The following is a 15,337-nucleotide window of genomic DNA, read 5'->3' as shown; positions in this document are numbered from 1 at the left end:
TGTGTAGAAATGACCTGCACAAGTGTACAGCTTGCTGTGATGGGGGCTGAGGCAGGTAGCTGATGGGGAGGTTTTCCAGGGGAGCAGCATAACGAGACCCAGTGGTTGACCTGGTGGCATCCCCAGAGTCCAGGAAGTGGGGGGGGGGGGGTGATGGAGATGCACAGTCTGAGGGGTGAGGGGCTCTTCAGTGAAAGAAAGTTCTAGGGCAAGTTGAGGTGAGAGAGGAAGCTCCTAGGGTGTCAAGCCAGAGTCACAAGACTCAATTTGAAGCCCAGGCTTGCAGCAAGAAAAGCACTGTAGCTCCAAAGACCTGAAGCTTTCTGATGGGACTAAGGTAGGAGAAGCTCCGGCTTTGTGGGAACTTCCCAAGACCCCAGGGACACGCAGCTCAGGAAGTGAGTGCCTGCGGAAGGCAGCACTACCTGTGACCCCTCCTTCCCTGTCTCCCTGCCCCCAGCTTTCTGGCCTCGCAGCCTCCACACTGTTCTCCCTGTATCCCCAGCACCTCCCTTCCGGACTCATTCTCCTCATACACACCAGGACTCTGTCTGCCACGGCAGCTCTGTTGTTTACTTCCAGAGCGCCCAGCCCTGCCACCAGCCAAACACAACCATGGCTGGCCAGGGAGGGCTCGGCTCCAAGCTCAGTCTGGCCCCTCCGGGACAGGTAATGGTCTCCAAACCGAGCAGGCAGCTCAAACAGAGGCTGCCTCCTGCACTGGGCTCTCACTAGGTCCTGACAACCCACATTTCAGGCCTAGAGGGAAGGGACACAAGATCTGCCCATAGCTGGCCTGGAATCCCTACTGGTGAGAGCCTTTGGCTAGGAGCCCTGGGAATCAAAGACCCAGCTGGAGAGACGTGGGGAAAACTTTGAGGCCCCTGGGTGGGAACCAGAGGCTTGGACTTCTTGTGGTCCTCCCGGTGTCTCTCTTCAGCCAGGTAGAGCCTGGCCCTGAGCCCTCAGCCCCAGGACCCAGGTGCCTACATTCCCCCACCGGAAGGCTGGGTTCCCTCCCAAGAGTTCATGTCCAAGCCACCACAGAGATCCTAGCTGAGGGGAGGAAGTCAGCATTTACTCTGGGCCAAGCCCCAGGCAGGAAACATTGTCAGGAGGTGCCCAGCATTGGTCTGTGTGAGGTTAGCGGGGAGGTTATTTATCTAACGTATGATTACATATTTATATAAAGGATACCTTAAGGGGAGGAAGCACCCAGTCAGTTTCTGGGTGAGCAGGAAGGGTGCTCAGGGGGAGGGCAGAAGGCCACAGACAAGGTCATTGGAGGAACAGTGGTCAGTGGCACAAAGGAGCGGCAGGAGCAGGCGAGGAGGCTCGGTGGCCAGAGTCTGCAGGAGGGTCCTTGAGAGGGTGCCCAGTTAATTCTGTGGAGGGGGGGGAAGGGCAGGGCAGGGCAGATGCTGGTGAGAACGAGGTGGGAATGATTTTAAAGCAGGTGAAATTCCCAGTGTCCCTCCCATTTTAGGGATCGTCTCAGAGACAACAAACTTGGCTAAGGAATGTCAAAAAAGAAAACCTAACTGTTGCCAGGCCCCAGCGGAGCACATGGAACTCAGGACCAGCAGGCCTTGGAAGGAACAGGAATGGGGTTAGAGGTGAGGCCTTGGCCCTGAGCAGCCGCACTCTGTGCCCCATTCTGCTTTGGTTTCCAGGAGTGAGGGTGGGGCCAAGGCCCTGGAAACCAAGTATAGACTCGAGGTCACCCCTCCCCTGTCCCTGGATCAGGAATTCTTAGAGGGGGTTATGGATCCCTGGAGTAAACAAGAAACTTGCCGCAGTTTTAGGCACAATTTTGCTTTTTATCAAATCCATGTACATTTTAATCTAACAGTCTAACTCCTCACCCCCACCTAAGCCCTCTCCCCCTCTTTCCCACCCCTGCCCAATCAGCATTTTATCTGCTCCAGGAGCAGAAAGTCACCGGGCACAAAGGTGATTCAACCAGGAAGTGGCACCTGTGGCTCTCCCCAGAAGTGCTTAGGATAGCATCAGACCTCCTTGGAAGGTCCAGGGGCCTGGGGGGCCCAGGTGAGGAGAGATGGAAGGCTGAGTCTCATTGGGAAACACTGTCCCTCAGGCCTGTCCCTCCAGTCACTGAAAGGGCAGACAGGAGGACTCAGGGACAGGAGGAGACCTCGAGCCCCAGTTGCACTCAGGGAGTGAGTGAGGCTCTGGGGCTCCCCTTTCTCACTGGCTGTGTGTGGATGCTCCTGGCTGTAGCTTCCCGGTCCCTCTGTGATTCCAGGAGTGCAAGGAGGGGCTCTTGGGATTGCCACCCAGGAAGACAGAGGGCCAGTGCTGCTACCTGCAGCCACAGGACTCCACGACCATGTCCTCATACTGCTTATACACCACGTTGTTGGCAGAGTCAATGAAGAGGATGCTGATGGGACTGAGCCGCGTGGGCACACAGCAGGTGGGGGGTGTGGACTCTGGGTCCATGGAGTTCATCAGGGTCTGGATGACCGCATGGTTCGTGGGCTCCAGGTGGGAGCGCAAGGGGAACTCGCACAGCCCCTCACAGTGGAAGGCCTCATACTCAAGGGGTGCGATGATCCAGTCGTCCCAGCCCATGTCCTTGAAGTTGACATGCAGTGCCTTCCGACTGCAGCGGGCCTTGAGGTTCTTGCTGGGTCGCTTGCCCTGGCGAGTGGCCAGGGGTGCCCGCCGTTTCCGACGCTGGCTGAAGAGGTACTCATACACGGTCTTATCATCCTGGCCGGAGCGGGCCTTGATCTCATTAAAGAACAGGTCCCGTTTCTTGGTGCGGCCGAACACTAGGAACAGAGCCTTCTCATGGACCTGCCGGGCAGTCCGATCAAAGCCCAGGCCACGGAGGTCCACGGCCCGGCCCCGTTCCCAGGCCTCCAGCTCCAGGCATAGCTGGGCCGAGTTCTTAAAGTTTCGGAAGAGCTTCCAGATGTCGAACACCTCCCAGCCAGAGCCGTCCAGGCCTGGCACGGAGCGCACATCCAGCAAGGCTGCCGGCTGCCGACCGCTGGGGCAGCTGGACAGCTTCAGCTGGGCAGCCCGCCCGCTGCCGGGGGCCACTGGCTTGGCTGTGTCTGAGGGCCTCTTCCGCAAGATCCGCAGCTCAGCCCCCAGCAGCCCGTCCTTCTCCAGGGCACTAATGTCAAACACGTACCTCTGCTTCCTGACCACAGGCCCTCGGTCATCTAGAGAGAACACCCAGAAGTCATTGCCTGCATCCCCCACCTCGGGGAGCCAGTCACCTCGAGGCCCCACGGGAGCACCCCAGCTCGCTCACTCACTCGCTCTCTCTCTCTCCCCCCTACGAGAGAGCTCTCTTTAACCTCTTCCCCACTCCAACAGAGGCCAAGACCCAGAGCACTGACAACCGTTTTCAAAAGGAGGGAGCTTCCCACAGGCAACCAAGGTCTGGTGTTCGTCTGCAAATGTAGCTGCGGTTGCCTTGAGTGATTTGGGGGTGGTTTGTGCCAATGATCTACATGTGTCAACGATCCGCCAGCCTTGGAGCTGCCTTCTGCCTCTCTCCCTCTCCTATCCATCATGCAACAGGATAGCTCAGTTATCAGACTGGCAGAGCAGACATTAAAATCACCTTTGTTTTTCCGGAGGAACCTACGGCTCTGAGAAGTTAGGTGCTTGCTTGAGAAAACCCAGCCAGGGTTGGAACGCTAGCCGGAAGCTTTTGATCCCCGATCTGAGCTGCTTTCACACTCTCCTGGAGGAGATCTGGGTGTTCTCGCTTTGTAGATGAGGGACAGGCATGCGGGGCGACTTGACTAAGGTCACACAGAGTTACCGACAAAGCTGTGGATAACTCAGCTTGCCAGGCTTTTGTGGATATGTCTTGCTCTGCGGCATGTGTGAGTGTGTGACGGTTTGTATGTGTGTGTGACTGGGTTTATTCTGAATAGGAAAGATCATGGCTGAGTACGCATGAGTTTCAAAATGTTTGCACCAAAAATATATGTCTTTCGATTCCATTTTTAAAAACTTTTAGACGCACCCTCGGGTGTGTGAGTGACATGTTACAAGTGTGTTGCATTGGGCTTGTGTGACTATCTGAAAGGTCAGTTCTTACATGTATACTTACATGTGAGAATTGTGTGTATAAAGAGGTATGTGAGTGTATGTGTGTGTGTGTGATTCCGCATGCATGTATAAATCCAAACTGTGTGTGCGAAGCTAGTAGTATCTCTGAATCGGCATACCCTTCTTCCTAAATACCAATTTGCCATTGGGGAACATTCATATATTGCTCTAGGTGACTAATTAGGCCTTTAAACTCCCCATCTCCCCCTCCCGAAGCCCCGTTAGTGCTGGGGGGCACAAGGACTGATTTTATGATTCCCCAAGGGGTCACAGCTTTCCCTGGCTGGGCAGGCAGCCAGGCCACCTCCCCCCACCTCAGCCAGACCTGCTGCCTCTGTGCCTCACCCCCGCCACCCGCACCCCCACCCCTGTGCTTCCCCTACAGGCCAGCTCTAATGAGGAACCTCTCCCAATCTCTGTCCCCTCCCCCACCCTGCCAGCCAAAGCCCCTCAAACTCTGAACCAGAGCCCAGGAGCTGCAAGCAACCCGAGCGATCAGCGGCCCACCCCCCCTTCTCACACTAGGGAGACGCTGCAGCCAGCCCGGAGAGGGAGACTTGCTGAGCTCACACAGCGAGTTAGAAGAAGAGCTGCAACAGTGACACGAGGTGGGCAGAGGGAGAAGTGAGGGGAGCAGGTGTTCCCCCAGGTTCAGGATGAAAATGATCTGTTTTCAGTTTTTGAGGGGCACTCAGAAATCACACAGCCCACCGCCCAAACGGCTGTGCACGTGGGAGAACAGAGCCTGCCGTGAGAAGGGCCTTTTTCTCAGGGTCACATTGCGAGTTAGACCCTGGGTCTGCAGTCTCCCCACGTCTCCAGACATCCTTCCACGACTGCAAGATGCCCCGGCTTCCTCTGCCCTCAGCCCAAGAGCAAAGCTGCAGAGCCTCGGTGACCGGGAGACTCAGCTCTCTCTCCACCCAGTGAGAAAATCTACAAACTCCAGGAGCCTGCAAAATCTGGCCAGCCCCCCCAGACGCAGAGCACGGCCTGGTAGTCAAGACTCTCGGAGTCTGGTCTCCGATCTGCCCCTCACGGGCAGCTCCGTCCCCTCTCCCGGCTCCAGTGCGCCTCTCTGCACCTTGCAGGAAGTGGATCTGGCGATCACTAGTCGCCTTCCAGCAATGACCTGCCAGCAGCCTGGACCTGGTGTGTGTGTGTGTGTGTGTGTGTGTGTGTGTGTAAGAGAGAAAGAAGTCAGGCACCCCACCCCAGGCCAGGTGCACACACCGTCCTGCCCCAGTGCAGCCCGTGCAAGGCCCCCTCTCCCACCCCGCCATGCATGCAGCTGCCCCTCCCTCTGAGTCGCACCCCTGCCACCCCACCCCCTCACCTTGCCCTTTGTCAATAAAGCTGGTGATGGTGTTGGCCAGGCCAGCCTCCAACTTCACGCTGCTGTTGCCTCCCTTTCTGTCAGCATCGGACAGCGTCCTGTACAGCGAGAGCATGTACTCGTGGGGTGTGATGGGGGGCGGGCGGAACGGTTCCTTGGGCTCTCGAGGGGGCCCGGGCTCCCTGGCCTTCTTCAGCAGGAAGGAGCTGGGGACAGATCCTGCCTTTGGGGGTGCCTTCCCCCCGGGAAGCTGTCCTTTTGGGGTCACAGTTCGTGCTGCAGTCTGCCTGGTCTGGGGAGGGTGTCCTGGCTTGGGTTCAGGGCCACCCGTTCTGGGGGGCAGCAGCTTTTTGGGTTCATCCTTCTTGGGCTGGGTCAGGCCTCCCGTCTGCCCGGTGCCTCCCTTGGCCCTGGCATTGGTGGCCCCCCCACCATAGCTGTGACCCCCGGGCCTGAAGATGCTCCGGGCCACCGCGGGCCTCTCCTTGGCCTCCGCTTTGGCCAACACTGGCCTGGGCCCCGGGGGTCTCTGGCCCAAGTCAGGGGCACCCAACACAGAGCAGACGAATTCCAGGTCCAGCCAAGCCAGGTGCCAAAGCAAGAGAGTGAGGAGTGTGGGGAGTCTCATCCTCTGGCCAGCCGCTGGATGACACCAAAGAGAACGGCGGCAGCAGCGAAGGAGCCTCTGGCTTGGCAGGAAAAACCATGAAAGGAGTGGACTTTCAAAGGCAGCGGCGGCGGCAGTAGCGGCAGCAGGGACGGCGCTCTCAGTCTGAGACTCCTGAAGTCTGCCGGGCGTGTGTTTGTGTCCAGTCCCATCGTGGAAATGCTTGCGGATCCAGACGTGCACCGTCTCCAGTCAGCAGCTGAAAATAACTCGTTCTTGAAAGGAGAAAGCCGACCGCCCCCTTTCTCCTGCACAACTGACTGAGGGCTTGAAGGAGGCTTGTATAAGACTGAGGGATTTTTCCAAGAAGGAAGAATGGCGTAATGCTGCCTGTGTGCTCCAGTTTTTTTTTCCTCCCCCCCTGGTTTTGAATCCTTTCCAGTGAAAATACTTCACACACACACACACACACACACATACACACACACATACACAGAGGCCTGCAGGTGCTCAGAAAAATCTTTTACAAACCTGAACTCAGGAATTGGAAACGGAATTCCAACCCAAACCAATTTAATTACTCTCTGATGTCATGCTGTCTAAACTCATTTAAGTACGATATATTTATGTGAAAAAAGTCACGGCTGCCCTTTGCAGGCCCTGGCTCACGGGGGCTCTTGGCACAGAGCCCCACAGCGGGACTTGCGGCTTAGGGGGCTCCCGGTCGGCCCAGCAGACTCAGGGGTCCTCATGTGCACTTCACGGAGCAGCCCACCCCACCTGCCTGCAGAGGCATGCCCGGGAATGAGCTCGAAGATCTTAAGCCCCAGAAACACGGGCAGTGTGGGTTTTCAGTAAGTCCTTGCCATGTTTTTAAGGCAGTTTCAACCCCTGCATGTAGTCCTGGGCCTGATTTGTTCTGTGTGTGTGTGTGTGTGTGTGTGTTGGGGGGAGGTAGCACAGATGGCAGCATTTACCTACAGTTTCTTTTATTTGAATAAACTTGAGGTGACCCAGAGAGAGAGAGAAAGATCTCGGTGCCCGCTGCACTCCCCGCCGAATGCCACTGACGGAGCGCAGGTGAGCTCTTCAGGCTTGGGGGCACTGGCACCCTGGAGCCCGCTGTGTGGACGGAGACAGGTCCCCGCAGCCCCCAACCTCCTCAGAGTTCCCTTCGAGCAGGAGGGCTGAGTCCTGAGGCTACGGCCCCAGCCTGGGGCAGCAGCGGCCCCTGCAGGAGGCTGGAAAAGTGGTTTCCTCCATGCGTTTCTGGTAGCTCTACAAGTCCCAATTCCAGCTGGACTTGGGGTTTCTTAAAGTGCCTCCTGGAAGCCAGGAAGCCCCCTTCGCTCGGGAGCCTGTCCCTTAGAGGCCATGGGCAACTCGCCCCAGAATTGTGGGGTAAGAGTTGTTCCCTACACCTAGAATGTCCTCCTCTCCCACAATGAAGGAAGCCCTCCTCATCCTGACAAGTCTAGCTGACATCTCACCTCCTCCAGGAAGCCTTTCTCGATCTCCAGACAGAGCCAATCACTCCCTCGTGTCCACCTCACTGCAACAACACTGGCCAGGAGTTCCATGGCATCCTTCTCAATCTAAGAGACTCTGAGGTCTCAGAAGCTCTGTGATGTCTGCAGGGGTGTGCCGGCACCCAGCGGTCCTCGCCTGGTGGACCCTGGGCCCTCACTGATCTTCAGAGCACAACAGCACACTTTGGCCATCCGAGCTGCATCTGGGGCTCTGAGGTCAGAAAAGACAATAGAGCTCCCCTCCCCACCTCGGAGGCTCTCTCTGGGGAGCTCGACGGAGGGCAGCCACCTCTCTTCCAGTCACTTGGCTTGGCTTCAGTCCCTTACCCAGGCCTCTCTGGCACACATCTCCCCGCCCCTCCACCCTCCATGTCCCCATCACTGTCCCTATTCTCCGTCCAAACTCGTAACTCCTTCGTAAGTGGCTTCCAGACCCGCAGGATCTCCTAGGTCATCCCTCCCTCTACCTACCCTTTGAACAAGTGCCAACTCACATGCTGCCTCCTCCATGAAGCCTGCGCTCATGCTCCAGAAAAGACACACTCCTTCCGAACTGCCACCTTTCCATTCATCCAGCCTCTGCTCCCACCCCCATCTCCAACACTGGTCATTTCTTCTACTCCGGGTATGTTTCTCATATTTTTATCATAACTTAATTCCTTGTAACTATAATAATTTATTTATATGTCTCCCCCATTTGATTATGACTAGACTGTACCATATTTATATTTCAATTATTCCCAGTGCTTGGCGTGGGGCCCAGCACAGAGCAGATTTTCAGTATGTGTTGTACCAGTGAATGAATCTCTAACTGGCCCTTTTATACAAAAGCCATCACTCTCTACTTTAGAAGGTAGTAACTTGTGGACATATTGTACCTTCCCTGCTGGGCACTGGTTTACTTAAAGGGAAGGAGTCTGTCTTGCCAAACCATGGGCATTTTGTAAGTTCCAACAAGTGGATAAATGAAGGGATGAATGACTAGAACAACCAAGACGTCTTAATACCTGGCTTCACAAAGAGAGGGCTCTGGTGACAAACAGACCTGGTTTTGAATCCTGGTTCTGCTATGCACGTACCGGGAGCTCGGAAATGACTTCAACCTCCCTGAGACTCCCAACAGGGATAATGACAGCACTAACCTTGCAGGGTTTTTTTTTTTTTGAGGGGGGGGGGGTTGGTAAAATGAATCATAAAAGTGGTTGCTCTAGCTAGCACCTGGTGAATAGCAATAATAGTTGTCACTTTTTGAGTGCTTCAGTCAATTAGACTCTGGCTTTGATTTCTTTTTTTTTTTTTTAAGATTTATTTTATTTATTTGAAAGACAGAGTTACAGAGAGAGGTAAAGCCAGAGAGAGATCTTCCATCTGCTGGTTAAGCCCCCAAAAGGCCACAATGGCCAGAGCTGAGCCAATCCGAAGCCAGGAGCAGGAGCTTCCTCCGAGTCTCCCATGCGGGCGCATCCTCCATTGCTTTCCCAGGCCATAGCAGACAGCTGGATCAGAAGTGGAGCAGCCAGAACCGGCGCCCACAGGGGCTGCTGGCACTGCAAGCCGCGGCCTTATCCCCCTGCGCCACAGCGCCCCCAGCAGTCCTAGCCTGGCCCCCTGAGCACGCGACACAGGAAAAAGCAGTGACAGGATGGGGAGGCAGGCACAGTGCTCCTGACTCTCAGCCAAGGTCTCACGGACAGGCTGACACTGGGGATGCTGGAGAAGTCTCAGGGCAGAGGCTCTTGTCTGAGGCCCAGGCAGCTCCCAGGAACGGGTGGGAGCAGGGAAAGAGGGTGCCGGCCTTGAGTAGAAGGCCCTCTCCCGGGAGGAGCGCAGGGTTCCTGCCTGGCTTTCACAATAAAGGTGACTAATCACTTCGGTCCCCTCTGGTAATTGCAACCAGATGCGGCTGCTGGCAGCGCTTCAGTCCCGACATGTTTAATTACGGGGACACAGAGTCCCTGGGTCCCCCATGTCCCCCTGCCTCCCCCCTCCTGTCAGCAATATTAATGTCAGGCTTGAAGTAGAGGATGGGAGAAATAGAAATAACGCTTCGACCAGGTAGGGCCTTTACCTCTTAGGAATGCTCCCCCATGCATTAGCTCACTGACACTCTACAAATGCGGTCAGGAAGCCTGTGCCACAGATAAGCAAACAGTCCACTGAATAAGACTAATCTCTTGATTTTTGTCAAGCACGTAGCAATCTGCAAAGTGGCTTCCCATTTAGTCCTCTCTGGACCTCAGGGGAGCTGCCCGTGAGTCAGCCCAGTATAGCTCCCAGGTCCTGGCTTCCGCCTGGCCCAGCCCTGGCTGCTGTGGGCAATTGGGGAGTGAACAGAGGATGGAAGCTTTCTCTCTGTCGCTCTGCCTTTCAGATAAACAAACATTTTTAAAAACCTGGAAGTATTAACATGTGACAGCATAGAGTAGGAGCGCCATAAATTAGTGTTTTGTTTGTTTGTTTGTTTGTTTGTTTTTTTAAGATCCCATTTGTCCGGCCGGCGCCGCGGCTCACTAGGCTAATCCTCCGCCTTGCGGCGCCGGCACACCGGGTTCTAGTCCCAGTCCGGGCACTGGATTCTGTCCCGGTTGCCCCTCTTCCAGGCCAGTCTCTGCTGTGGCCAGGGAGTGCAGTGGAGGATGGCCCAGGTGCTTGGGCCCTGCACCCCATGGGAGACCAGGATAAGTACCTGGCTCCTGCCATCGGATCAGCGTGGTGTGCCGGCCGCAGTACGCTGGCCACGGCGGCCATTGGAGGGTGAACCAACGGCAAAGGAAGACCTTTCTCTCTGTCTCTCTCTCTCACTGTCCACTCTGCCTGTAAAAAAAAAAAAAAAAAAAAAAAAAAATCCCATTTGTCAATACTGTCCCTGTGACATAAACAAGCAAATTGAGTCTTGGAAAAGTTAAGTGACAGGTAAAAAGTTTAGGGCTAGAAATCACAGAGCCAGGCTTCATCCAGGCTCCAGACTCCAAGCGCAGGGATCTTCCCGCGCAACCGAGGCCCTGCGCGGCCTACAGGTCCCTCCTACCCCAGCCGCACGCCTTCCCGTGTGGGGCCTGGGTTCTCCCCACGTAGGGGAGTCCAGGAGCGCTCCAGCAAGGGCAGAGGTCCCTCCGCTCGCCCTCTCTGCGGCCCTTCGGGTTTAGGTTTTTAAACTGCCCCGTGAAGGCCGCTCAATGGCTCCCCCTGCTGAGATCAGCGGGAACTACACCATGGGAGTAAGCGGCCGCGCGGGCGTAGGTCAGGCCCTCCCGGCTAGTCCAGTACTAAACCCCGAAGCTGGAAATTGTGCGTGGGGGAGGGGGGTTGATGGAGGGAGGGAGGGACTGAGTGTGAGCAAAATAACCGTGTACTCTCCACCTTTATTATTTTTCTAAAAAAGGGTTTATTGATTTATTTGAAAGGCAGAGTTACCATCTGCTGGTTCACCTCCCAGATGGCCACTGGGGGCAGGCTGAAGCCAGGGGCCAGGAGTTCCCTCTGGGCCTCTGGGTCTCTCACACAAGCTTGGACATGTTCTGCAGCTTTCCCAGGCCAAATGGGATGCCAGCATCACAGGTGGTGGCTTAACCCCCTGTGGCACAGCACCAGCCCAGCCGTGTTTACTCTTTAAAAAAAAAATCTTTTTTTTTTTAAGATTTATTTAGTTACTTGAAAGAGTTACACAGAGAGAGAAGGAGAGGCAGAGAGAGAGAGAAAGATCCTCCACCTGCTATTCACTCCCCAGATGGCCGCAGTGGCTGGAGCTGTGCCGATCCGAAGCCAGGAGCTAGGAGCCTCCTCCAGGTCTGCCACATGGGTACAGAGGCCCAAGGACTCGGGTTATCCTCTACTGCTTTCCTAGGAAACAGCAGAGAGCTGGATAGGAAGTGGAGCAGCCGAGACTCAAACCGGAGCCCACATGGGATACTGGCACTGCAGGTGGCGGCTTTACCTGCTTTGCCACAGTGCCGGCCCCCACCTTTACTCTTAATCTAAAATTTTTTTCTTTTTAAAATAATTTCAAAACTTTTTAAAATAAACATTATAAATAAAATATGAATTAATGAGGGAAAAATAATAATCCAAATGAATGCATAAGGAAGTTCTTGCTCCTATCTCAGACCTGTGTCTCTCAGTTCACTCTTTTTTTCTAAGATTTATTTATTTATTTTTGAAAGCCAGAGTTGAGAGAGAGAGAGAGTTCATTCACTGGTTCACTCCCCAAATGGCCACAACTGCTAGCATTGGGTCAGGTTGAAGCCAGGAGCCAGGAGCTTCATCAGAATCTCCCATGTTGGGAGACAGGGGCCCAAACACTTGGGCCATCATCCGTTGCTTTTCTAGGAACATTAGCAGGGAGCTGGATTGGAAATGGAGCATGTGGGACTTGAACTGGCACCCATTTGGGATGCCAGTGTCACAGGCTGCAGTTTTACCCACTATGCCACGATGCTGGCCCCTCAGTCTACTCTTATTAGTTTCTTAGATGACTTTTTGTACATTACTTTCTGCAATATGAGTGCTTAAAAGGTTTATTAATCTATGATATCTGTACTGAATAATTTCAATTACAAAATTGTGTTATTATCATCGTAAAAAATTAAATAACGGGGCCAGCATTGTGGTGTGGCAGGTGATGCTGCCACCTGCAGTGCCGGCATCTCATGTGGGCACCTGTTGAGTCCCACTTCCAGTCTGGCTCTCTGCTGTGGCCTGGGAGGGCCGTGGAGAATGGCCCATGTCCTTGGGCCCCTGCACCCGCATGGGAGACCCAGAAGAGGCCCCTGGCTCCTGGCTCCTGGCTTCGGATTGGCACAGCTCCAGCCATTGCGGTCATCTGGGGAGTGAACCAGTGGTTGGAAGACCTCTCTCTCTGCCTCTCCTTCTCTTTCTGTGTAACTCTTTCAAATAAATAAATTAAAAACATAAAATAAAGTATTAAAAATTTAAATAACACCAAAGTTTATAAAAGAAGAAGTGTCTTCCCCATCCACCTCATTCTCTCCCCAGAGGGAACCACTGATAACAGCTGGGGACCTGGAACTCTTACTGTCATTGTTGAGCTCAGAAACCAATTCTACCTCCCACTTTGCATATATGAACCCTAGTATTAGCTTCACTTTGCAGCTGAGGAATTTGAGTTCGGGGAAATAGTTTTCTCAAAGACATTGGGAGAGCCAGAAGTTCAACGCCAGGTGAGTATGACTTAGCTCTAGTATTTGAAAATTTCTAGCACTTCCTCTGCCCGGTTTCTGTCCAGAATCTTGGAGTTTAGCTAAGGCACAAGGCAGTGATACATTCTCAGTTTAGAACACAATTAAAGGTTTGTGTTGGAGGATAGGGAGGACCTGGTCCTGTGGGAGCTGTGCTCGAACGTCTCAATGGGGGTGAAATGATGTCACCTCGGTAAGAGAGATGCATGGGTGAGCTGGCCAGGCAGAGCCCGGCGTGGTCAGGGGGACGGACTAGGACTGGAATGAGGACTGCCCACTGAGGCAGGGTCAGATCCGGGGGAAAAAGCCCGGCTGCCAGAGGGGACTGTGGTGTTGTCTAATGATCCAGTCCAAGGAGACTCCCACAGTCAACGGAGCGGTGAAGCAGCAGCCAGAGGAAGTTCCCGACATTCTCCAAACAACCCGTGTCTCACACTGCTGTGCCTTTGTGCACACCCTGCTTGGGACGCCCGCCGACTCCGTCTCTCAGCACGTTTATCCTGCAACGTCAAGTTGTAGCACCACCGACTCTGTGAAGCCTGCCACCCTCTTTACAGAATTTATCACACTGTGTGGATGGGAAATGTTTGCTTCCTCCCCTGTACGTCTGTGAACTGTGACCCTGGACTGGGCCGTGTGTTAATTGTTGTTCTTTGGGTCCCTCTCAGTGTTATCTAGCTTGGGATTTAGCATGTAAAAGGACAGCAACAGACTGTTCATAATCTACTGTAAGAGATGGTATCCTCTGGGCTCCCTGGACCCTGGTTCAGACTGTTAGCCTGGAGGAAGAAAAGAGGGAAGTGGCTGGGGTTTTTCCTTTTTCCTCCCCTCTGTCACCATCGGCTCCCTCGTCACCCAGGTGTTGACATAGGAGGAAGATGAGGAAGGCCTACACTGGGCTTGGCTTTGCGCCTTCCTGGGTCTTGCCCATGTTTCGTCCATTCTCAAAGCATCGAGAGGGTTGTTTCTATAGAGTTTCCTGGGGTTCTCGGCTGGATTCCTCTTTTTCAATTCTCTTAGCAAACCCATCCCCATTACCAAGGTCATTATTCCTGGGGTCCCTCTACCCTTTAAGGAGGTCTGACTGATGAGGACCCAGGATGGGCTGATGCATGCTCTCTTTCTCTCACTTAAAACCTTCCCTGATGAGTTCTGGGAAAGCAACCCAAGCCGCACAACAGTGTGGCCTGGGCTGCCCCCGAAGCTGTTGGCAGGTTTGTCTCTTGTTGCTAGACTTCCCATGCAGGAGACAGCTCCCAGTCACTATGCTCCCCAGCCACAGTGGTGATGGGCAGATTCTGCACCCAGAACCCTCCTGGAAGCCCCCTCTCCCAATCACTGGGCTGGAACACTTCAAGTGTCGTTGCCAAGGAGGGGTCAGGAATCACAGCCAGAAATGTCTGCACAGAAATTCTCTATACTCCATTCCTTTGACTGTTTATATTCTTGCAATAAAGGATTTAAGAACATTATTTATTTATTTATTTATTGACAGGCAGAGTTAGACAGAGAGAGAGACAGAGAGACAGAGAAAGGTCTTCCATCCGTTGGTTCACCCTCCAAATGGCCGCCATGGCCGGTGCACTGCGTCGATCTGAAGTCAAGAGCCAGGTGCTTCCTCCTGGTCTCCCATGTGGGTGCTAGTGAGCCGTGGTGCCGGCCAGATTTAAGAACTTTAAAGCAGATCTTAGACTACTAAATACATATCCATCTTCCTACATATGGTGATTATGTCTATTTAATTACATGCACGGGGTGATTAAGCAAGTTACTTTGAAATTCCACTTACACAATTGTTATTTTTTTATTTTTTTAAGATTTTATTTATTTATTTGAGAGGTAGTTACAGACAGTGAGAGGGAGAAACAGAGAGAAAGGTCTTCCGTCCGTTGGTTCACTCCCCAAATGGCTGCAGATCTGAAGCCAGGATCTTCTTCCTGGTCTCCCATGTGGGTGCAGGGGCCCAAGGACTTGGGTCATCTTCTATTGCTTTCCCAGACCATAGCAGAGAGCTGGATTGGCAGAGGAGTAGCCAGGACTAGAACCGGTGATCATATGGGATACTGGCGCCCATGTGGGATGCTGGCGTCACAGGTGGAGGATTAACCTACTGCACCACGGTGCCAACCCCCTTACAAAATTTTTAAAAAGAAAGTTAGTTCAGGGAACTGTAGTGCAGCAGGTTAAGCCATGACCTGTGACACCGGCATCCCATATTGGAGTGCTAGTTCGAGTCCCAGCTGCTCTGTTTCCCATCCAGCTTCCTGCTAATGCACCTGGGAAGGCTACAGAAAATGGTTCAAGTACTTGGGTCCCTGCACCCACAATGCAGCTTTGGGATTCTGGCTTTGGCCTGGACCAGTCCTGGCTGTTAAAGCCATGTGGGGAGTGAATCAGCAGATGGAAGATACCTTTCTCCCTCTCTCTCTGATGCTCTTTCTTTCTTTCTTTTTTAAGATTTATTTTATTCATTTGAAAGACAGAGTTACAGAGAGAGGTAGAGACAGAACGGTCTTCCATCTGCTGGTTCACTCCCTAGATGGTTGCAATGGCTGGAGCTGCGCTGATC

At 53.7% G+C, this 15,337-nt stretch overlaps 1 protein-coding gene across 1 annotated transcript; it reads right to left on the bottom strand.

Annotated features, from left to right (window-relative positions):
- Positions 1–2,322: 2,322 nt before the first annotated feature.
- GDF5 (growth differentiation factor 5) lies at positions 2,323–6,065 on the bottom strand. Its single transcript, NM_001171487.1, is given in 2 exon segments — positions 2,323–3,197; positions 5,438–6,065. Coding segments are annotated over 2 exon segments (1,503 nt in total).
- Between the last annotated feature and the right edge of the window lie 9,272 nt (positions 6,066–15,337).

The sequence above is a fragment of the Oryctolagus cuniculus genome, chromosome 11 (genome assembly GCF_051225735.1).
Source record: "Oryctolagus cuniculus isolate XC-2025 breed Fujian yellow rabbit chromosome 11, ASM5122573v1, whole genome shotgun sequence".
In the NCBI taxonomy this organism is placed as follows: Eukaryota; Metazoa; Chordata; class Mammalia; order Lagomorpha; family Leporidae; genus Oryctolagus; species Oryctolagus cuniculus.
Note: the sequence above shows the minus strand (reverse complement) of the source record. Positions and strands in the feature narration are given on the sequence as shown.